Source organism: Danio rerio, chromosome 18 (genome assembly GCF_052040795.2).
Source record: "Danio rerio strain M-AB ecotype USA chromosome 18, GRCz13ab, whole genome shotgun sequence".
Lineage (NCBI taxonomy): Eukaryota > Metazoa > Chordata > Actinopteri > Cypriniformes > Danionidae > Danio > Danio rerio.
In genome coordinates, this window is record NC_141038.1 from 19,544,398 (window position 1) to 19,569,298 (window position 24,901).

The window sequence follows — 24,901 nt, forward strand, 5'->3', positions numbered from 1 at the left end:
ATTTAAACATGAACTTGTATTTATAATTTACATGTATTTGTAAGTATGTGATTTGCATTTAGTGTCATATACTGTAGCGGGGTTCTCAAACTCGCTGTCCTGCATATTTTAACTCAAACTTGCCTCAACAAACCTGCAAGGATGTTTCTAGAAAGCTTAGAAAAAACGTGATTAGCTAGCCCATGTGTGTCTGATTGGGTTTAAAGCTAAAATCTGCAGGACACCGGCCCTCCAGGACAGAGATTGAGAACTGTTGCCATATAGCATATTTCTATATGCACAACTGCATGATCAGCTGTAGGTTGTGGCCAGTCCCCAGTATGTGCACAAGAGAAATCCCTATAGATAATATGAGGTAATATGGAAACAACGCTGTTGACTGCAAGTCCGTCCGCACACACAGAGACCAACTTTATTTTACATTATTCTTCTAAGCCGTGGGTCTCAAACTAGATTTCTGGAGGGTCACAGCTCAGCAGTTTTGCTCCAACCCTCATCAAACACAGCTAATTTAAATAACTACTAAGTACCCTTCAAGATTACTATGGACTATTAAGCAGGTGTGAGTTGGAGGTGGTTGGAGATAAACTATGCAGAGCTACGGCCCTCCAGGAAATGAGTTTGAGACCATTGCTCCAGGCCATGAGCATGGAAAAGTTGCTTGCGACCCAATGTTCTGTGTCCAGTGTCATTCTGATTCACAGTCAAAAAAATTAAATCTGAGGAAACGTAAACTAAATCCAAAGCTTACCAGTACTGCTACTTGTAAAACAAATAACTTACATTAACACATTTAACACATTTGTTAATTCTTACCAATGATATATGGGGAAATTTTTTATGTTACAATAACCTGTTTAACATGGTCCCAAAATCCCTGCGATGACACTGATATGCAAAAGCACTTCTGTTGTACTGCATCTGGCCTGAATTTTTACTTTTAATCACACATGTGCAGCTGCGTACCAGTTATGTACTACCCTGCCTTTACATATGATTGGCTGTGGGTATGTGTGCACGTTGGGTGCACTGGCACCATATTTCCCGTACACATGCATTGGCCACACACTCATATGCGCAGTGTGGTCTCTAAGCGTAGTATCTTGTTTGATTTTAACAAATTACCCTGTTTAATTTTCATATCAGCTTTTGCTCTATTGGCCTGTTGTGGTTTACCAGGCTCAAAAACGGCGAGTGCGAAATGCCATCTCCACCCTGGGGACTTCAGCCCTTCCTGCTTTCCTGGAGCGCCACATCTTAACCCCACCCACACTCAACCCCAAAGGGTGCAGGGCATACTCGGGAGGGTTGCATTAATGCATAGTACCGTTGCACTCTCCTTGCCCAATCAGAGAAAAGGTCACCCCCTCGCTGTCCAATTAAAAAGCACTCGACACTTGCTTTCTGTGTCAGACAAGTAGGGGCCATGAATCTGGGAGCATTTATGTGTTTTTATGCTGACAGGGGTCATTGTGCTATTATGTGGAATAGGGCAGTAGACTGGCAGTGGAAAAATGGCCAACCTAAGCTAAATCCGGTCCCGCGTGCCAATTATTAGGCTACTACTGAAAGTATGGACTGTTCAATTTGATTATGGTGAAAAGAAATGACAAGTATACAGGTTTAGCAATGATCAGAATACACTCGACAGTGAATGTGGCCATGAAATTTTCACAGTTTGAGACCTTATCCTTTGAATAACACCAATCTTTTCTATTGTTCTCTGGCTGATGTGTGCCATATAAAGATGGAGTCCTGTAGGGCGGTATTGTGCTTATAACTGCAAGATCAAACTGTCTGATACAGTATGTGTGCATGTATTTTATTTTTAGGAAATTGATGTATGGTGTATATATGTCATACAACTATTTCCTTCTAATTTTTTTTACAATTTAAAGTACTTGAAGTCTAAATATAAAAACTGTGCCTGTGTGAATGCGCGTGTATGTGAGGGAAAAATCTGTTAAGGCATCAACAATTGAAGCATATGTTATGCAAAACGGCTGCCAGTATTTCCAAAACAGATAGCCTGAACATTATAATGTAATGTGTGTGTATATCTAGCACATTTATCATGTATGTGTCACGGAGGCCAGCTAGTAAGTGCTGTGCAGGTAAACCTTACTCCTCTGACTTTTAAATGTGCTCTAGCGACGGACACTAGAGGCCATGGTTTTTAGCTTCCTTGGTAGAGCAACCGACTCCCATGCGGAAGGTCGCCGGTTCAATACCAGCTTGGAGCGGGTTGGGTGGCGTAGGACCGGCAGGGTTAAATACGGCCATACACCCACAAAAGTGCCTCACAATCATAAGTGGAGTCTCTCCAGACCAATGTGCAGCCTCCACTTTGATGACGTGTCAGTGGCGCCTGTTTGCTCACCACACACCAGCTATAGATGGAGTGGAGAGGCAGTGATAATGCCAATTCGGAGGATTGGGAGGCCATGATGGGTAAGGGCTGATGGAAAGAATTTTGGCCAGGACACCGGGGACGGGGACTTCTTTATGAGAAGTGACATGGGATTTGAGAGTCAGGACCTTATTTTAACGTCTCATCTGAAAGACTGTCCACTTACTGACAGTATGGTGTCCCCTTTACTATACTGGGGCATTAGGACTCACTCAGCCCCTGCTGGCCGGTCTAACACCACTTCAAACAGCAACCTAGTTTTCCCATGTGGTCTCTCATCCAGGTACTGACCAGACTCAGCCCTGCTTAGCTTCAGTGAGTAACCGGTCTTGGGCTGCAGGGTGATATGGCTTTGGCTGTGAATTATGGATTTATGGCTGTGACTTTGGATAAAGTCAGATTCTAAACACTTCTTTTTAATCTTATTTTTTAGATTTTTCTTTTTACCATTCTGTAAATAATAAAGTAGTGTCAACAGCTAGAGGAAAAAATATTATAAAAATGGACCGCATGTTTGCAAATGATGAAAGGTGACCATAAAAGGCCTGTTTAATCTCACTGAGTCAGAAATGGTTATTGTGAAATTGTGAAAAAGCAACAAATTTGTGAAAACGTCTTTTATTTTAAGTATATTTATAGAACAAATGCATATTGTGCAGAAAAATAAACACAAAGTGTATTTTGCATATTTTAATTCGGTATCACTTTATAATAAGGATCATTAGTTAATGCATTTACTAACATGAACTAATCATGAACAACACATGTACAGCATTTATTAATCATAATTGAACATTTACTAATGCATTTTTAACATTCAAGTCCATGCTTGTTAACATTCGTTAATGCTCCATGAGTTAACAGGAACTAACAATAAACTACTGTACTTTCATTAACTAACGTTAACTAACATGAACAAATACAGTAGTAAATGTATTCTTCATTGTTTGTTTATGTTAGTAAATGCATTAATTAACAATAAATAATGAACCTAATTATAAAGTGTGACCTTTAATTCTACTATTTTATAAGTAAAATGCAGTACGAGTACCCAAAATCTCAAAATTGCGCCTTGTATTATGTATCGTACCCTAGAAAATCCCTTTTGTCATCCACCATGACATCATGGGTGCGTTTCCGAAAACCATTGTTAGCTAAATAAGGTTGCAAAAATAAGGTTTGTTCCATCATTACAAACATAGTTTGTTTATTTTGGCATTTCCCAAATCCATCATTCCAATGAACATTTACAAACTGCATCGCAAACTTGCACGCTTGCAACCACATCTAGAGCTGTGGTTAGAAGCTTAGTTCCTGGCTGTGTTCTATTCCCAGTTTTCCCCTCTTTGCCCTATTCCTTTAGAGCATTCTAACATTTAAACTTGGAATGATTTTAAAAAACAAAAACATTTAGGTCATCTCTGATAGGTGTCATTTGATTTCAAAGTATTTTTACAGGTCAGTTTTATGGTCTTCATATTGACAATTTCGCTCCCTTCGCAGTGCACTTTGAAAACATTTATGCCATTTTGTACACTGCCGTGGCTCATTATGAAAGCTAACGGTCACCAATTATTTAAAATCAGAATTTACGTTACGTCTCTGAAGTTTATGACCAGGGGTGCGTTTTCCAAACAACAACATAACTCAAGGCTGAACTATCATAGTATGATGCATCGTTTGGGAAAATAACGTAGTGTCAAGTCTTTGCAAAAACTCATAGTTTCTCTGTCGCAGATCTATCATTTTATCCGTGCATTGAAAAAATTCAATATTAGTTTTGGTAAAAACTTGCACTCGTTTTTCATATTAGTTGAAATGTAAACGATACGTATAAGACCGTTATATGTTTCCTTTACAAATATTAATGAAAATATTACATATTCTATTCTAAATTAACATAAAATCACTTACAAAAGTTAACACATATTCTAATATCATATATAAATCATATAAATAAATAAATAATGAGGCTATTTATTAAGAAATAAAATTTAAGATTTATTATTTATTAAGAAATGAAAAAAATCCTACTTTAATAATAAAATTAATAATATTAATGATGATGATGATGATTGCTATTATGATTAAGTAGGATATATATATATATATATATATATATATATATATATATATATATATATATATATATATATATGTGTATGTGTGTGTGTGTGTGTGTGTGTGTGTGTGTGTGTGTGTGTGTGTGTGTGTGTGTGTGTGTATATTTATTTTTATATATATATATATATATATATATATATATATATATATATATATATATATATATATATATATATATATATTTTTTTTTTTTTTTTTTTTAGTCTACTTTTACAATTTGGCACATGCAAACCACTGCAGAAGTGTTCCAACTATATAGTAATGTTAACCTACTATAAATTAAAAGCATTAACGTAAGCTATGTTTTTTGTTTTCACAAGCTTTGGAGACATGACATAAATTCTGCTTTTAAATAAAAGGTCACCCATAGATTTCGTCATGAGCCACGGCTGTGTTCAAAATGACATCAATGTTTTCAATATGCACTGCGAAGATCGCTGAACTATAAAAACATTTTGAAAGTAAATGACACCTAAGAGAGATGACTTCATTGCTTGTTTTTTTTTTTTTTGTAAATCATTCTAAGTTTAAATGTTAGAATGTTCTAAAGGAAAAGGGTGTAGGGGGATAATAACGGTCAATAGAACTCAACCAGGAACTATACTTCTAACAATATAGTGGCGTGGTTGCAAGCATGCAAGTTTGCGACGCAGTTTGCGAATGTTCGTTGGAACGATGGATTTGGGAAATGCCAAATCAACAAACTATGTTTGTAACAACGGTACTTGCGACCGAGGGTTTTTGGTAACGCACCCCAGTATATCAAAAGTTTGGTCCCACTTTCCACACCTAGTGTCCAGCTTCTGCAATAGGGCTGTATTTACATGGTCATGGAACCGCAGAGTCTAACTACATGGCCACGAGTTTGAGACAGAGGACCTGCTCTGAACGGCCTGTCTGTCTCCTGCTGTGGATCAGGGCGAGGGGCCCGCGTTCTCTCACTTTCATCATGGTCCGTCTGTGCTGTAAAACGGCTCGGCCGCTCCACCCCACCGTGAAGGGGTTTCCACCAGCTCCGCAGCCACCGCCGATCCTTCTGCTGTCGAGGATAATTAGGATCGGCCACCTGGGAGTGATCGAACTTCAAAAAAAGCCAGGGAATTTACAGACATCCAGAACGCAGCGCTTTAAGACCCTTAACCAGCAGATTAAAGGCAGCACTTAGCGGACCGATATATATGGCTTTTTGTCCACATGTTCAAACAAGAAGCACTAACTTGAGGGAGAATCATTAATGACCGTGATTAAACAGGCACTTAAGAGCAAAGAGCGCGGGGAGGAGGGGTGAAAAGGCAAGAGAAATTAAATGGATCTCTCATGTGTGCTCTGGGTTAAGGGTGGGGGAGGACAGGCTCCGGTCTTCGGCTGGGTTGCCAGGGCAATCCGAAGATGTGAGTCGTGATTAGGCAGAAGGCGGGTGAGGCGAGGCGAGGCAGGCCGTTAAACGGTGTGGGATTAGCGGCGGCGAGGCGCAGGTTTGCCGCAGCGTGCCGGTGAGTCGACATGCACGCCGTGTGCTGTCTGGGGCTTAGCGCTCTTTTAATCTCGCGCACAGAGAGACGGAAAGGAAACGAGGAGAACAGGAGGGAACATAATTGTCGAAATATCAACAGATAGTTTTCTCCGCTCCAGCAGAGTGTCGCCATGCGCTCTCAGATATAGGTGTGATTGAGTTCAGCCCACAAACACGCGATAATGACATTTTTCCCCCCGCGCTCCGTCTCTGAAACGCTATGGTAATGTGGCTCCAAACGATTCCTCCTTTTTATGTGGGAAATAAATTACCTTCATTCTTGTATTTTCCTTTGTGCTTATACGATCCTTTCTCTTACTCCCTTTCATTTTGCGACACCCGCGCGCTCGCAGACGGGCGCCCGTCTCAAAGCAGCGCTCCTGGGCGTGAGTGACAGGTGCTGCTGGGTTATGGTTTTTCATGATGCTGGATCGGAGCCGTGGGGAAGTGCTGTTTAATGCCAGGTTATCTCTCTGCTCCGTAACGCGAAGCTCGTGCTGCATGCGTCATCTTTCATTTAGGCCCTAGTACCGCCAACACACCAATTTGCGTCTATCAGTCAACATCTAAACCTACCCAACCCAGCCATACAGCCAGACCACGGCAAAGTAGGCTTTTTTACATTTCCAGTGCTGATTGTTGGGGAACACATACGGAATAGAATCAGACATGCATCTGGGTCTGGGTCTGTGATGTGGATATTTATTAGTTGCTGGGTTGTTAGACCAACTATTACTGTATGCCGTTCATTTAGACTATTAGACATGTTTTACACATTGCAATTCCACGCACTTCATTTCATTGATATGCAACAGAATGTAGTTCGTTTTATTAGACAAAATTCTAAGTTTGACAGATTTTTACGCTACAAACTTTCTCCCTGCTAAATTCTAATTACATCCACTATGAAACTAGTCAACCATTCTAATTGACTGGTCAAATGTTGCAGTGCACTATTCTGACAGCTAAAGATTACATCTATTAAATCTTTGTTGTAAGGGAGAGTTACAGTAGGTGAGAGCGAGGACCAAAGTACCATTTTTTCATTCATTCATTTTCTTTTCGCCTTAGTCCCTTTATTAATCTGGGCTCGCAACAGCGAAATTAACTGCCAACTTATCCAGCATATGTTTTACGCAGCGGATGCCCTTCCAGCTGCAACCCATCTCTGGTAAACACCCATATACACTTATACACTACGGACAATTTAGCTTACCCAATTCCCCCATACCACATGTTTTTGGACTGTGGGGGAAACCGGAGCACCTGGAGGAGACCCACGCGAACACGGGGAGAACATGTAAACTCCACACAGACACGCCAAGGCTCAAACCAGCAACCTTCTTGCTGTGAGGTGACAGCACTACCTACTGCGCCACCGCATCACCCCACCATTATTCATAAAAACCTCATTTTAAAAGATAATGTTTTTAACAGAGATGTTTTGTTTTACTGTGGAAACTAACTCACAAAAGTGCTCTGTCATAATCAGGTGTTATTTTGTGTCAATGTAGAACAATGCCAATAGAACCCCACTTTAAACATAAGTTACACATTGCAACCCCATCAGCAGGGATGAAAGTATGTGTTACTTTCGGGTGGGTCAAAAGGAACAACAATGTTTGCTAGATTTACTGGCTTAATCTTGTTTATTTTAAATATATCTGACTATTACCTACACTAAAAATTATTCTGCAAGATTGTTGCAAACTATTTGTTTGTTGAATTTAGACAAACAAATGAAATTTAGTAATGTTAAAATTTATTTGTTCGTTAAAATTCAGCCCAAATGTATTTATAATCACTTTAAAAAAAGTTAATCCAAGGAATCATCTTTTTAAAAAAATGTCAGTGTAGTTAATGTTAGGTGCAAACATATTATGTCCTTTATTTTTGCTAAAAAAAAAAAAATTAAAATTAAACAGCATTTTCATTTTACAGTTCAGTTCCATAAAATGTTTCAATAGCGATTCAACAATGCAAAATGTAAAAAAAAACATATGCAATTTTAGAATTCGTTTTATTATTTGCTGTATGCATTAATTTTATAAAACGTATGAATCAAAACACTGAAAACTCTGTGTAAGTGAAAAATAAGGCATCGCTATTATCAATGGGACATAAATAAAAGTGTTACTTTTGTCCCCACAGGAACTCTTGCCATTTTATGCTGATCTACTTTTAAACTGAAAACTTAAGAATGTGTTGTTGCACTAAATAACCTGTAGATTGATCATTGCTGTGGTGCACGAAAAGAGAAACACAACTTGTAATAAGAAAGAAACAATCGCTACAATACTTTACTTTCTGCCCTAAAAACTGAAATTAGGACTTAACCGCAGGACACAGTCTTGAAATCAGGTGATATTTGGCAGCTCCATCAAGGGTCGCATGCTGAATGTGCTATTAAAGCCAGGAAAGCAAATGTTATCAGGGCTTTAAAAAATCGCTTTGTTACTTTCGTCCCACATTTAGTCCACGCTCTCCCCTATAATGGCAAAATGGTAATCTAAATGTAATAACCAGGAATTTGAGCTAGCACAATACAGTTTTATAGTTTGATAAATAAGTCAGTAGGGTACAAATGATACAAACTGATATCATACAAGCTTCCCCAGTTGATTGATCACATTTGAGAATTTTGTTTTGTTTTAAATGAGACAATATTTATTATAATACAAATGCAATTTGTATTATTTAAGTCAAATAATTAAAGGGTCACAAAAAAACAAAACACTTTTTTTATGTTGACACATATATATGTTCCACTTTGCTAAAAACACTATTAGGACATATATTTCACAAAAAAGTGAAAATTGGTTATTATTGCATTATTTCGAGCAATTTTGTTGGTGAAACTATTTTAATTACTATGACTCTTTTAAGAAATCTGGGACTATTTTGTATCTCTCCATGAATTATATACAGTTCACAACATATATAAGTACACCCCATTTTGAAAATTTAAATTTGTATCCATACCTCAGGGAATATTGGCAATGTATTTTGGTGCATTTACACAAAACAGATTTTCATTCATTTATCATTTTTCTTTTTGGCTTCGTCCTTTTATTAATCCGGGGTCGCCGCAGTGGAATGAACCGCCAACTTATCCAGCACGTTTTTACACAGCGGATGCCCTTCCAGCTGCATCCCTTCTCTGGGAAACATCCACACACACACACACACTCATACACAACAGACAATTTAGCCTATCCAATTTACCTGTACTGCATGTCTTTGGACTGTGGGGGAAACCGGAGCACCCGGTGGAAACCCACGCGAACGCAGGGAGAACATGCAAACTCCACACAGACACGCCAACTGACCCAGCCGAGACTCGAACCACATACTGTGATTAATTATACAGATATATTTATTAAAATAATATTTTTGTCACCAAACATATTTAGAAATTGAAAGGTAATACAATTAAATTCAAGCAAAATATTGCTATAATAAATTTAAAAAGCATATAAATCTGGGTGTCCTAGTTTTTGAACCGTTATCGTAAGTTATTTTGTTAGATTAGCTCCAGATTTGGCTACAGTACTGACTAATTTAAAAATGTGAATTCAAAAGATAGATTTGTGAGGGGGTGTACTTGTATATGCTGAGCACTTTACTGTAAACTGAATGTTGTCAGTGTTAATTAGTAATACATTTGAAGAAACAAATTGTACAGATTTTTATGACAAACTTTATGCAACTAAAGTACAACATACTAATTAAAACACCACTTCTAAAGAGAGAGAAATAAAAGCTTTACATAAACTTCAAAACCTTTCTAAACAACCAGTCTGCTCATTCATTTTGTGTCATTCTTGTAAGTTACAGAAAAAATGATCAATTTGGCCAGGGTAAAAGAAGAAAAAAGCATGCAAGAGTGTCAAATGTGTCAGATTTCAGAAATAATTGTTCTGAAGAGATTTGCAGATTTTTCTCATTTTCAGTAATCAAACTTTAAACAGTGTGTCTTGTTGCTATACGAAACATTTTATATTGAACTTCTCTTTTTCTTTTCTCACCCCAAACTGCACATCCAGTATGTAGCACTAAAACAACTGTACAGTAGCTTCTATTCTGACCCTGCACTGTCTTTATCATAGACGTACCCATTCATTACCACTGGGTAATGGATCTAAATCACAGTCCCAGACACGCCTACCCATTTTTTTTTTTCAATTGAACCTTAACCTCCCTTCCCTCTGCTCCCCCATCTCTCTTTACCTCTCTCTTTCCATTCAGGCATTTATTCGCCCATTCCGGGAGCATCACATTGATCCGACGGCTATCACACGGCATGACTTCATAGAGACTAATGGAGACAACTGCATGATCACCATCCTGCCTCTGGCCCACATGGCCTATAAATTCCTCTCCTACCCACCAGGTACACACACACACACACACACACACACACTTGCATACATCCACTCACTTTTCCATCGTGTGGTGAAAGTGAGTCAGCGTGACTATTTTAGAATCAATGAGTGTGACCCGAGTGAGACTCCTTGTCCTGGAGCCGTCAATGTGTCCCACATTCATCTTAAAATACCTCAAAATTGGGAAATCGACGAATGAGGATATGGTTTGAAAAGGGTAAAATGTTCCCAGTTCCATTTGTACCCTGCATGGGTTACAGGAACAGCTCAGCCAAAAAAAATGTAATTGTCATCTTTTTAACTCATGTTATTCCAAACCTGTGGATTTCTTTCCTCTTTATAAAAGCAGAGGAGAAGTGTAGTTTAATGTCTTGAGTGCATCATTTTTTTTTTTTTTATATGATCGAAGCTAAAAATATGAAGCAGAAAAATACCAGTGTTAGCAGATATTAAAAAACATGCTAAATGAACATACTTGTTTATCTGAAAAGCAATGCATTGTTTTGGTCTGTGTAACCCAGCCCTCTGCCAGTTTACCCAATTATATTTCGGCACCCCGGGTGGCCTTGGCAGAAAAAAACACATGTAACTTCAGTCATGAAGGCTACCTCAGTGTATGAAAGCCTGGCTGAAAATGTGACCTCCGGAGGACAGTAGCAGCCTCCAAAAAAAGAGACGCAGATGTAGTTATTAAAATCCACAAGGATTTGTTTATTTTTAAATTAAATGACTAGTACAAAAGTAAGCATTAGCTGCTGTTGAATTTAGAACTTGGGGTTCGTCTCAATCGGCACCCTTGTTTAGTAGTCAATTCACTAACCAGGTTGGCAGCAATTTTAAGTGCTGTCTCAATTGCAAAATTCTTTCCGTTCACTAAAACTTTTGCACCCTGTTAGGTCCCGCACTGTGAAATTCAAGGCATAGCGATACACATTATGCACCGTTAAAGGAAGTTCAGAAGTGCAAAATATGAATCATGTGGTCTTAACCATCAAAATTAATGACAAATGAGAGATATTTTTCTAAAAACAATCTATTGTTTATTTATTTTTAACATGAACGAACAAAGCTAGGAAAGTTAGGGAAAATCTAGCAAATGTTTATTATTATTTAATTGTTGAAATGTTGCCTGCACATGAAGCAAATCAAATATTTAGCTATAATGTTCTTTTAAAACATATTAAAATAAATAAATGAAAACGATAAGTTTTGTTGTATTTTATAAACTTCAGTTTTGATGATGACGAGGATGTTTTCATGCCATGACCCAATGTGTAGTGAACCAAGCTCCTGTTCTTATCAATGCCCAAATACTTGCACACAACCTACTGATGAACATCTTCGGGAGCTAGTGGTGCTGATTGAGACACAGCATTGGAATATCACACATGTTGTATGGACCCACTTAATTGGCCTTTTTTTTTGGAGCTTGACTGTATTTATCCCTTTTCCCATTTGAGATTTTCCTGTCGTTTACTTGATGCCACAGAATGACTTTTATTCCACTAAAATATCAATCACTGATGATCCGATCAGTCAGAGGGATATAAGGTCAATGTGATTGCTTGACGGTTAGGCTAGTACTTAACTAAAGGGTTGAGGTTTGTCACTTTAAGGCATATCGTATTAATTTGCATATAATTTTCTCTCTCTCTCTCTCTCTCTCTCTCTCTCTCTCTCTCCCTCTCCCTCTCTCTCTCCCTCTCTCTCTCTCTCTCTCTCCCCCTCTCTCTCTCTCTCTATCTCTCTCTCTCCACTCTTATTCCTCTATCTCTCCCTACACCTCTCCCTTACGCTATCTGTCTTTCCCAGATGCCCTTGCAGAGTCCTACCCCTGGGAATGTTTTGTTTTTGCGTTGGCGGTTTTTGTAACCATGACTAATCAGATCCACAAGTGGGCTCACTCCTACTTCGACCTGCCACGCTGGGTCACACTATTGCAGGACTGCCACCTAGTGCTGCCCCGCAAGCACCACCGGATCCATCATGTGTCGCCGCATGAGACTTACTACTGCATCACTACAGGTACACTACTGATAGGCACTCTTAAAGGGCTAGTCCAGCTTCAAAATGGCAATTGTCATCATGCAATAGAATAAATATATATAAACATAAAAAGTGTACATCATAAGTGTCAGTTAACCCTGTTGTGTCATTTGTAAAATTCTCCTTCTGCAGTGTTGTCCCAACACTCTTCTTTTGGGGAGGGCACTTTTAGAGCTAGCTAAAATTATAACTTTCTCTGATTTTGATGGTAATCTAATAATGTGCACCTTTTGTGAAGCTGCTTAGGAACAATTATTATTGTAAAAAGCGCTATAAATTTGTACATGAATTGAATTGAAACAATAGAGCAGGAGTGCCAAACTCAGTTCCTGAAGGGCCGCAGCTCTGCAGAGTTCAGTTTCAAACTTGCTTCAACCTTAAGCACTTACCTGTAGGTTTCAAGTCTGAAGGACTCAATTAGTTTAATCAAGTGTGTTTAATTAGGGTTAAACCTTAACTGCAGAGCTGTGGCCCTCAAGGAACTGAGTTTGACACCCGTGCAATAGAGCATCAAGATGTAATGGTTAATTCCAGTCCTAGTTAGGCTTAGGCACTACACAGAGCCAAGTTTTGTTGTTGTGGATTTTGTAGCTAGAAATATAGATTTGTAGTTACTGGTTAGAAATAGAAATATATTAAATAGATTAGAAACTGTCAAATGTTGAAAAAAGATTCATTTGATCAGAACAGGTCATTCCTCAAGCAGGGAACAGTCAAGGTAAAGGTCAATAAAATTGATCTTGTGCATCTTTAGGAGAGATCCACAATGCACTGTTCGCTTGTAGAGCACAAGCTCCTTCAGACTTATGCTCGCTCCAGAAGTTTATAAACTAGTATTACAGTAAAGTAGTGCAGAGCCAGTGCTTTTTGTTTTTTAATTTTGATGTGAGCAGCAATTAATAGCCAGTGCAGATTGATGAAAAGAGTTGTTTTCATTTTTTTGGGCTTGTTAACTCTCAACGCCATATTCTGGATTAGTTGTAAAAGTTTGATAGGTCTGGCCAAAAAGCCTCTCAGAAGAGCACTGTAATAGTTAGGCCGGAACAGAGCTAGAAGTTTGACCTGTGTAGCATAGGAGGGAGGGTTTTAGGGCCCGGTATACACTACTATGTTTTAGTTGTAAAAATGGTGTTTTAGAATGAAAAATGATCCACATCCATACTGCCGTTTAATCTAGTGTTTCTGAAAAGATCTCCATTCACACTGCAGCGCTGAAAAGTCACATCACGTGACCACACACACACTCTGGCATGCGCCGAAGCATATGCGCACGTCTAAGCTCCAGGCAGTCAGCGGTTGCTTTGAGCACACCTCCCCAGGTGAGAGCAGCGCTTGTCAGACAGTTTATCAAGCATCTACTGATGGATGTCATCTCACTAATGTTGTTGAACGTGATTTTTAATTCATCTTGTCTCTAAGGACTCTTCTGTCTTTTGAATCTATTACTTTTTCTCAGGTAACACATTTTGGCTGAGCACAAAGATAAGTTAGGCTAATATATTAATTTATGTAACCACATACACTGATTTTGCACATTTGACTGGCTGCTTGCCTTTATTTCCTATATTGTATAAACCTATTGTATTATTGATTGCCATTTTTTATTATTAATTAACTGATATTCAGCAAAAGAGAGGGTATGTTTCAAAATTTTCAGTAAAAATTAAAGGAGGCAGCAATGTTATAGGCTCCATTTTGCTATAAATATACGAACAGTAAAGATAACGGTCAAATAAACATGTAGCTACACGATACCACAACATTTTTAGTGTCTGTTAAGTTGTTAATATCAAAATCAAAATAGGCAGTTTCTTAAATCATGTTTTCATTTTATTGCTAAGAAAAGTGAAACAGCGTAGCCAGGGTGATGTGAATGATGCTATAAAGTACGTTGTTACCTTTGAAGATTTGCCCAACATGTCATCAGGAGTTTGTTTTCCATTTCAAACTTGCAAAGTCTTAATATTTATATATTATATTATGTTACAACAAAGACTTAATATTGAGAAACAGCCCCAATCACATCTGTTTTTAGATGTCTCTGCTTTCCCCCATCCAGCAGTGTTTTAAAACTCGAAAACTCTGGTAACCGTAGCTATTTGTTTTTAAAACTAAAACGTATTGGTGTAAACGGGGCCTAATTTTCCTAATGTTGTGTGAGGCAAATCTGCAGCACTGGGGAGTTCAGGTCTAGAAGTTCAGCTAATCGTCAGTCACTTTTCCAAAGTTGGAAGTCTTGGAAGGAGTAATGCCATGGTCACACTAGAGTTTAAGCTTGTGAAATTCTGTCATATGGCGCTGCGAAAAGGGGCAGGATTAAACATGATTATCAGACATTTAAAAAAGCGAGCGATTGGTCCATGTTTTAAATTTCTGTACAGAGCAGTCATGTTTTAATCTTTGATTGGTTTCATGGAGTCACTTGACGTGATTTTTCAAGGTTTTAACACAGCAAACAGCAAAACTTGTCACACAAGCTTGCATATCCGGTCTGCTGCATTCGAATTGTATGAAAGGAAGTCGATGGGGCAAAAAGTGCATTGTGACCACGGCTTATTAGTTTATGCACCTAATTAGACTGCTAATATGCAAATCTTTTAACAAGCATGAAAACCCTGTAGATAAAAAAATGTACAACATATAACTAAATGCTTTCAATGTGACATTTAAACACCAAGTTAAAGTTAAACTAGTTCAAAGCATTTTAGACCTTTTATATTTAGCATCATCCACTGGTGGTTGAAGCAGCAGAAATGCAGGTGTAAACAGGAGCCATCATTTGTATAATACACTGGAAACATTCTTCATGTTTATAATAACATGATTGTGCACAAATGATGACAGATTTTCCTTTTTTTGGGTGTACTATCGTTTAGTCCTGTGGGCATCTTGACAATAAGAGTTTGGATTGGATTCAGATGAGGTAGGTTAACTACTTCTGAGAGCCTTTAATGTAGCTGATCATGTTAACCTACCGTATCTGGCAAGGATTCTTCCATGAAGCGTGGCCTGCATCGCCAGTAGCTGTAAAGAGTGGGTTAAAATAACTTTTCTAAAGTCAGCTGATCGTGTGTGTGTTTGCTCGTAAATGTGTGTGTGTGTAAAGGCATTAAACTCCCATGATAGCTGGAGCACTCAGTATGCGGCGTGTGTCTCTGGGAGCGAGGATGCTTGTGCGTCACCCTGCGCCCCAGTGGACGACAGATGTGTGTGCGCACGCATGCTCCAGAGCACAGACCGGTCCTTTTGACCCTCCCTCCTTCCTTTCCACTGCTGCTCCCTGATCCCACCGGGAGACGCTGATGAAGGGAGAGGAAAGGCTCCGCGCACATACACACACGCGCACGCTTGGGAGTCTCTCTCTGCATGAGCCCTGCTCCTCCACCCTCCCTGCCCGAGTCCCCCAGGGGCCAGGGCCCGCCTTTGTGTGTGCCAGTGGCTGACAACCTCCATGTATATTTAATGCTAACCTGCTGTCAGTGCTAACAAATAGGCCTGCGCAAAGGGGGGGTGGGGGGGCGGTGTGGGTTTGACAAAGATGAAAAATCAAACAAACATGATGAGCTGTTCTGCTCTCCTCCTGCACCAAAAGGGTCACTATAGAGAGTGGGTACACACACACACACACACACACACATGGAGCTGACACAGACGTGACCGAAGAACAGTGTGGTGCTTATATACTGAGAGACAAGGGCGATAGATGGCCATATGATGTCATAATCAGAGATTGGTGGAAACAGTGCTGTGGTAGGTGGCATGGTGCAGGAACGGTGTGAGGTGCTTTCAAAAGATACTGGGTTATTTACTGTATTCTTATACTCTGCTGCGTTGAAGAATGTCAGTGTACCTGCATGTTGAAGGAAATATTAGGATATTTTGAGTTTTTTGAGATTAGTTGCCTACTTTCACGTTAAAACTTATATAAGACTGTAATAATTCTATCACTGTGGGACCATTTGGAAAATTTTAAAACTGCATAGTTTACTATTTCATGTAGAATCTACTGTAACGTACTGAAAATAGTTTGCTAGTAGTTTACTGTAAATTAATCGTTGGAAGAATACTATATTTACATTTACAGCACCATTAATCCTTACTGTAAAATAAACAGTAATTTTCACAATGCATTAATAAAATACAGGGTAACACTTCAAAAACATAGTTAAAGGGAACCTATTTTGCCAGTTTTTCGGTGTGCCTTAATCTCTGGCTGCGTCAGATAAACATCACAGTGACAGACATGAAGGAAGCAGATCTTGCGTAACGTTTGTGAGAAATACTACACTAAGAACTTTCCCAATGATTATTTGATGTATTTGTTGTGGAGTTAATGAGTCGATGAGAACGATAAGTCACACACAATGTCGTTACAAAGTTTATGTATGCGAAGACACACACTCACAGACACACACAGTGCGTGCGTTTAATTTTGCACTGTTTTTGCATGCAAATGTGACCGGATGCACGTTAATATCCACTGCTGTATGGATATCCAATATGTTAATGTACAAAATAAACCTGATTTAACGTCCACAAACTGGGATTGAAGCGTCTACTTTTATCATTTTTATGACATGAGGGTGTGGTGATGAAGTAAAGACGGTAAAATTGCTGTAATTCATTACGTTTTAAAAACATGTTAAACTTGTGAAGCTCGTTCTTGATCACATCTGATGATGATTGATGTTCACAGAGAGATGAACAGATTTTTTAACCCCAGTTGCTTTGCTCACGTCCTGTGTTATTTATGTGATTATACACTTTACTAAGGAGACATCTTAATACACGGCTGTCAGTCAATTTGGTGGGCGGGGGAACCGCACTTCTACATCACGTTGAGGTGGGCCTTAAAATGGGAGGGATTTGGATCCTATTTTAATGTCAGGAAATTTAAAAAAAAGAGACTTGAGTTTACATCACCCCAATATGACAGTGGACACACTATACCTACACACAGTTCAGTCCAGACAGCTTACAAAAGATGATTTTTATCACAGGTGCCCTTTTATGTATTTACTAATATGAACAAACAATTAGTGATACATTTATTATGATATTTATTCATCTTTGTTATCGTTAGTTAATGTTATTTAAGTTAAATAACGTTAGTTCATGTTAACTTACACTGCATCAGCTAATGTTAATGAGCACAACTTTTAAGCATCCGGAGGAAACCCACACAAGCACGAGGAGAACATGCATGCTCCACACAGAAATGCCAACTCACCTTGCTGAGGCTCGAACCAGTGACCCTCTTGCTGTGAGGCGATAATGCCTCCCACTGCGCCACCGTGACGCTCTATATTTTAATTATGTGTTACTTATACATTAGTTAATCTTAAACTATTCTGAAATGTTACCAAATATAGTAACATACCGCATAACTACAGTAAAATACAGTTCATATCAGTTAAATGCTGTATTATTTACAAAGAATGTTTACAGTAAATCCCATTTTAGTTCTGAAGTTTAAAGAAAATCCATTTTAATTGGTGTTTAGTTTAAATTTTACAGTAACTGAACTTAATTCCTAGCACGAATGTAAGCATAGAAGCTGGAATTATATTCAAAAAAGAAAAAGCTTGACGTCGTTTCAAGCTTTTAAAACATTTTTTATTATTTGAAACCAAAATTAAGATATTTAACATAAATCTGAAACGTTTGGGTCCTTTCACTAATGTGAGTTCCACCAAACCTTCCCAATTTAAAAAGCTCAAGAACAGATTGTAATTGAAATTCATAATAATTGTGTTACATGTCTTCTAAGTAAGGTTTAATAAAAGACTTTGATTTTAATAAAAGACACAGTTTTGTTCAAATTAAACATTATGTATATTGATAAGCTGTAGTTGCTAAACATGTACAATATATGAGAATATAGCTATTGTGTGGATATTGCTGTGTAAACTGTAGTCAAAAATGTTTTATTCTTGTAGATTTCTTTGACAGAAAAAAAGCAGATTGAAATATTATGATTTTTTTTAGATATAATGTCTACAGTATATACAGTGAACAAAGAAAGTAAATAAAAAAATGAAGTTGAGTAGCATCATGAAAATTCAGTTAGAATATGTTCAATATTTATTCTTTATTGGAAACATTTTCAAATTCTCATTATTTATGTTTTTTCATTATATTATACAATTATTTATATTTATTATTTATATTTTTATGTTATTATTATTATGTATTTATTATATTAAATAGTTTGCCTTAGAGCTCATCTATGACTGTAATTGCACACATTCACTTCACGGTTCTTTATATTTTAGAAATGCAAATATTAGATTAGTATTTAGAACATTTGATCAGCAAATACAGGCTCAAAATGTCCAACTGTCTGATTAATTGGCATGACTGCAATATCAGTGTCACTTCTTTGAACTTTGTCCTGCACGTTTCTCGTGTTAAACGTCTAAATGTCTTTTGCATGTATAGTTGAAATGGTTTTCTTGTCAAAGCCCTGTGGAATGCATGTGTGTCTGTGTGTGTGTAGTAGAGGCGGGCTGGTTGGGGGTGGGTGCTGCTACATATTTATAGCAGTAAGTGTGTACATTACTCTGCTGCTCGCGCCTGATCTTCTGTCCGTCCCCTGAGAGTCTCCATCCAGGAGCTTCTGTGTCTCACCGCTGCTTGATGCCGTTCTCTGTGCTTCCCCTCTTTCTTTCTGTCTTGCTCTTTTGTCCTTGCTCTCTCCTTTTTTTTTCTTTTTTTTTTTTGCCTGCCTTGCCCTCTTACTGTTCTCGCTCTCCTGCGTTTCTCTTTCCTCTTGGTGTGTTTTCAGAGAAGTGTGTCATTCAGCCAAAAGAATGGATTTGTCATGTTGATTTTGCACATCATCCTCTTGTGCTTATTTTTTTTCTTTGTCGTTTGAATTCTATGCTTTTTAGTTTAGTTTTTTTAGTATTATTTCACATAAATTAGTAATAGTTGAAGTTTACATGTGTTATACTGTTATTTATTAATAATGAAGTTCACGGAAATGTGATTACTGAATGTTCTTTCATTGTGGACGGCATTTTTTGTATTATAAACACCATTATGCTGTTCAGTATTTTGGGGTCAGCATGTTTATGCAGTATTTTTGAATGTTTTTGCATACTAAATTGTCACTTATTTGATAAAATACAATAAAAGCAAATGTTATTGTAATTTAAAATAACAATATATATAATAATATTTATATTTTCATTGTATATTACAATGGAATCTTTTTACATGAAAAATAGGTTGTTAAAATGAATCTAGTTTTGGCCTTAGAAATATATTTAGAAAAAGATCTTCGTGCAGTCCTGTAGGCAGCCTGGTGAAAGGGGTGGTTCTTTTTCTCCAAAGGTAGACCTTTTTGCTGTTATTCGCCTCATTTTTTATTTAATTATGAGATTTAAATAATGCCTTTTATTTTTTAACTGAGTTAGCTTGTCAGAGAGTCATCATAACCACATATTTTTAGCTTTATTGGACAGGACAGTAAAGAGTATTGACAGGAAAGTCTGGGGAGCAGAGAGAGGGGAAGGATCGGCATAGGACTTTGAGGTGAATCGAACTCAGGTCGCCATGAGCACCGGAGTGCATGTTTCGACGGACTAACCACCATGGCATTGACGCCGACATAACCACACTTTTTGATGTACCTAAAGTATTTCCTAAAGATTTACAATAAAGAAATATAAAACAATACACTACTGATCAAAGGTTTAGGGTCAGTTTTCTTTTTTTTTAATTATTAATTTTGATTTAGTAATTTAAATAAAATAATTCTGTTCATCAAAGCAGCATTATTTAAATGTAAAAAAAAGGTATTTTTTAAATTAAATACTGATTTATTAAATATTTATTTATGACTTCATGTTTCAAATAAAATGAGTACTCCAGTCATTATTGCTTTTATTACTTTAATTCATTTTTAAAATCACTGGTATAAATGATTACATTAAATAACTACTTCTAAATAGTTATTCTTTAGTGCAAAAACATTTCACAATTTTACAATTTGAACTGGATTGTTGATTAAATAAATGCAGCCTTGGTGAGCAGGATGAGCTTAATTTAAAACATTTAAAAATCCCACTGACTCCAAACTTTTGATCGATAGTGTACTTATTTTTAAAATACCTATTTATCACATCAAATATAATTAGAAAAGAAATAGGAATCTGTCGAAGTTTTAAATTAAAAACTAGTCTAAAAACTATTGTCATTTATATTTAACCTTCCAGAATTTGGCCGTTTCAAAAAAATCATATATAATAATAATAATAATAATAATAATATTAATGTAGAGCTTCACAATTTTTCTAGCCTCTTTTGTAAAAAAAAAAGAAAGTACATTTGAAAATTCATGGACGACACCAATAGCCAAAATATTGTTCAAATGAACTTTAATATGGGCCGATTTTGGTGCTTCATATCTTTTAATTGGTCTTTTTTTCTTTTCTTTTAAGGATAAGGTCCAAGATTTAGAATCAAAGTTACTTGTAAAATGTTTTCTCTAATTAAAAACAATACAGTAGTGAAAGATGACTTCTTTTATGTCAGATTATAAAATGAAAGTAACTGTTAGCATTGGCCAACTAAGTCGTCACACCGAAGCGAAAGCCAACAGAGGATTCTGCTTGGAATGCCTTTTTTTATGGGTTATTTTCACTATTTATGATGGCATAGCAGTCAAAATAGGACAAGTGAGCTCTTCTATGGGACAAATTCTGGACCTTTGTCAGTGAGGGGTGGGTTTTCCGAACCACCCGAACCCACCTGGCTATGGGCTTGAAATGTGTATTTGTAAATATGTGAAATATGTAAGGTGTGTGTGTTTAATATTTAGATTTTGAAAACTTGATCTTTTTTTATATTTTGTAAATAAATCCCCTACAGGAAAATTATCATATTTGAAATTTTGAAGACATGTCTTTATTAATGTCTAAAATAAAACACAAATGAACATTTTACACAAAACCAATCAAAGTTATTACTGGTTCTCTGGATTTCCAATCAGCTTGGAAATCCAGAGAACCAGTAATGAATTTGATAATGAGCAGTATTACATTTTATTATTTATACTTTTTTTTAATCACTTGTGGTGCTCAATATCAACATTTGGACTATCATAACTGTTCAAAATATCGTACAGTTTAGTGTTTTTGAAACATTTTGAAATGTTTCTACATTTTTGCATTCTACAATTAATATAAAAAAAATAATTTGACAGCCTTTATTCTTTGCCTGATCTCATGGAGAAATGAAACTATTTTACATTTTGTCAGTTTAGTGGCTAATTCATACGAATTTGTACAAGTTCAGTCGTACAAAAATGTAAGATTTTAAAAAGGTGTAGCACCCCAAACCAAACAATCATTTGGGGATGAGCAAATCATACTAAAATGTACGAATGAGAGTGTATGAAATCATATGATTTAGCCACTAAATCAAAAAGTTACAAATTGTAATGAGATTGTGTTGTTATTCTATGCATAATTTCTTTAAATATGCATTATAATTATTATTGGTGTCATGGTAACCCCACATTTATACATCTTTAGCTTATTAATAAAATGCTGATGTTAGTCCACAGCACATTTGCTAATGTCAACAGCTGCAACTTTTCATTTTCATTATAGAAAATGAGGATATCAACATTAACAGCTATCTATAAATGCTTTACAACTATTAATAAATTTATGTACTGTCTGGTATAGTTAATGAAACAGTAACACTTTACAATAAGGTTGGATTAGGTAATGATAGTTAATGCATTTACTAACATGAGCAAACAATAAACAATACATTTATTGCAATGTTAGTCAATGTTAGTTAACAGAAATACAGTTGTTCATTGTTAGTCCATGTAACTTACGGTGCATTAACTAATGTTAACAAGCATGAATTTGGATGTTAATAATGCATTGATTAATGTTGAATTTTGATTAAAAAATGCTGCACAAGTATCGTTCATACTTGATACATGTTTGTATTAAGTAATGAACCTTATTGTAAAATGTGACCACTATTATATTTTAAAAATGTTTTTATTTTAGTTGTTAAAAGATAAATTATGTAACAACGTAAAAAGTCCAGTTTTATGACTTGCTTCCATTGCTATAGTGTGTGCATCACTTAACTCATGAATGTATTAAAGTGGTTTGTTTAGATTTTTCCCTCTCTCCATCACATCTTGCCTACGGCACCAAGCAAGCCTCTGCCATTGAAGTCTCTTCATAAACATTGTTGCATGACACCTCTGCGTCTCTGTCTCCATCCTTCTCTCCCTCAGGCTGGTTGAACTATCCGCTGGACAGAGTGGGCTTTTGGCGGACAATGGAGTGGCTCATCGAGAGACTGACAGGTCAGAGGCCACGCAGTGATGACCTGGCCTGGGCTAAGAAAACTGACTGACCGGGCCAACATGACTGAAGCCCTTACTGAGGGCGAGCAGGAACTGCATATGGGCCTTACCTAAATACCCCAAAATGTCCCTCCGTTTCCCTCAAACCTTCTTCTCCACAGCAAACCACAGATTACTGCTCTTACTGTGGCCTTTTTTCTCTCACACCGCCAGTTCCTCCTCTGTGTTTTGTCAATGTTCACACACAACAAGAAGATGAGGTATAAAACGGTGGGTAAAGACTGACAGGACACACTTTCTCTTAAAATCCTTCACATGCACAGCTTTTCTCATTTGAGTGTGCAAAATGTATGTTTTCTGGAGGTTGGGCTCTCCAGAGGACTGAAACCATGTTGTGATTTCCCACAGCATGGTTTTCATAGCAGTGCATGGAGCGAGAGAAGCAATTAAATGTGGATTTGATTTTGGAAAATGCGGAAAAAGAGCAAACATTTCTTCCAGTTTCACAAGAGGAGGCGTTTAAAATGCTTCCTTCGTTTGGACGGAAGGACACACCGAGGATGGCTTTGTTAAAACGCAGGGAAAGGGTTTTGTTGGTCAGTGCTTCGTTGACCCAACTGAATGTTTTCCCTGAATGTTTCTGACTGAGCTCGTGTTGGCCTTAAGTACAAACCCATTACACTTATTTCTAATCAGCTTACCAGGGCTTAGCGGTGATGAACATTGATTGCGTCTCTGGTGTGTTAGTGTGACTTGTTATTGATATATGGAGTAGTATTAGCAGTCTAGCTAGTGATGTCCTCCTGCTGTATTGTGGTACGGCGGTTTAGCAAAGGTTGTGCTAACAAAAGGTCACTTTGGAAAAGGTCACATTGAATCGGGATTTTTAAGTTACAGAGCTTTATTAAAGAGAATCATTAATGTGTTTTATTTTTTCCTTTATTTATATTTGCACTGTATATGACCAGCGATACATTTTCATGTGAAATTAATGCGGAAATCGGCCAAATATGATCCTATTTTCTTTATTGCACATATGCAGGTGGACACAGGTTTCCTTCACAGAGCACACTTGTATGAATTACCTGCTGATTTATGTCTTTCCGGTTGATAAATGGAGAGAATATGACTTTTTAACGAGGTGTTTTGGTACTGATTTTCTCACATTCTTAACTGCTTCACAGTCTGGACTTCATGTGTTTTGACATTACGGTGTAACATTCAGCCTTGTATTTGTTCTTAAATGTCCATCTTGCAGCTAATGCTCGCTGCTAGTCTGCCTTAAACCAATGTTTTTATTAGCTGTTTGATTTAATAAATCTCTAATAAATACGAGTTTGATTATTCATTGTTTTTTATAGGTCACGGGTGATTTTTAAATGTAGCTCATTAAATGTAAAAGTTGGAGCGATAATTTAGTTCTCTTTGTTAAAATGAGACTATAACAATTACGGAGCTGTGCGAAGATAATTGCACCGGAAATCTGCAGGGTACTTTAAGGTGATTTAACAATGAGTCACAAACGTCTTAACGCTCGGTTCTGCTCAAGTAGGAAATGTTTATGAGAGATTCAGGGGGGTTCATTCGGCAAAGCACGAAACTGCCACCTTAATTTAATAATTTGTTACAAAAAAGGATTGGAATTAGCAATTTATGTAAGGCGGTCGGTTGTGAGGACAGGAAATGGTGAGGTAAGAGCTCCCTCTGGTGGCTGAAGGATGACCACACAGCTCAATAAACGACGCTCTGCATTTTCAGACTAGCTGACTGGGCATTACTACTACTATGTTTTTTGGACTTAAACTGTGATACCATAGTGATTCTATATTTATTCAAGAAAAAATAGTTAAGTGTAAGAGTAGCTCTAAACATTTTTCAAATTGTGTTTAAAAGTACTGTTAGTGGAATGGACTTTATCATTATTATTATTAACAATGTGCCTAAAAGTCCTGGAAATCAGGCTCTCTTAAAGAAGATATGCTTTTTTGGTAAAATCCCTACGTCCCCTCCCCACTCTTAAAGATAAAACCTTCTATATTATCATCTGTGATTCCATGAAAAAAAACTTTAAGATAAAT

The 24,901-nt window shown here is 37.1% G+C and overlaps 1 protein-coding gene across 3 annotated transcripts in view; it reads left to right on the forward strand.

The window, feature by feature from the left end:
- Nucleotides 1-24,158, forward strand: part of peds1a (plasmanylethanolamine desaturase 1a) — a 61,211-nt gene extending 37,053 nt beyond the window's left edge. For 2 of the 3 annotated variants that reach the window (XM_087291931.1, XM_087291930.1), the window contains exons 5-7: nucleotides 10,296-10,440; nucleotides 12,245-12,457; nucleotides 22,752-24,158. In XM_087291931.1, the coding sequence (XP_087148057.1) occupies nucleotides 10,296-10,440; nucleotides 12,245-12,457; nucleotides 22,752-22,873 (480 nt within the window). In that variant the 3' untranslated portion in view covers nucleotides 22,874-24,158. 3 annotated transcript variants of the gene reach the window in all.
- The last annotated feature ends 743 nt before the right edge of the window (nucleotides 24,159-24,901 follow it).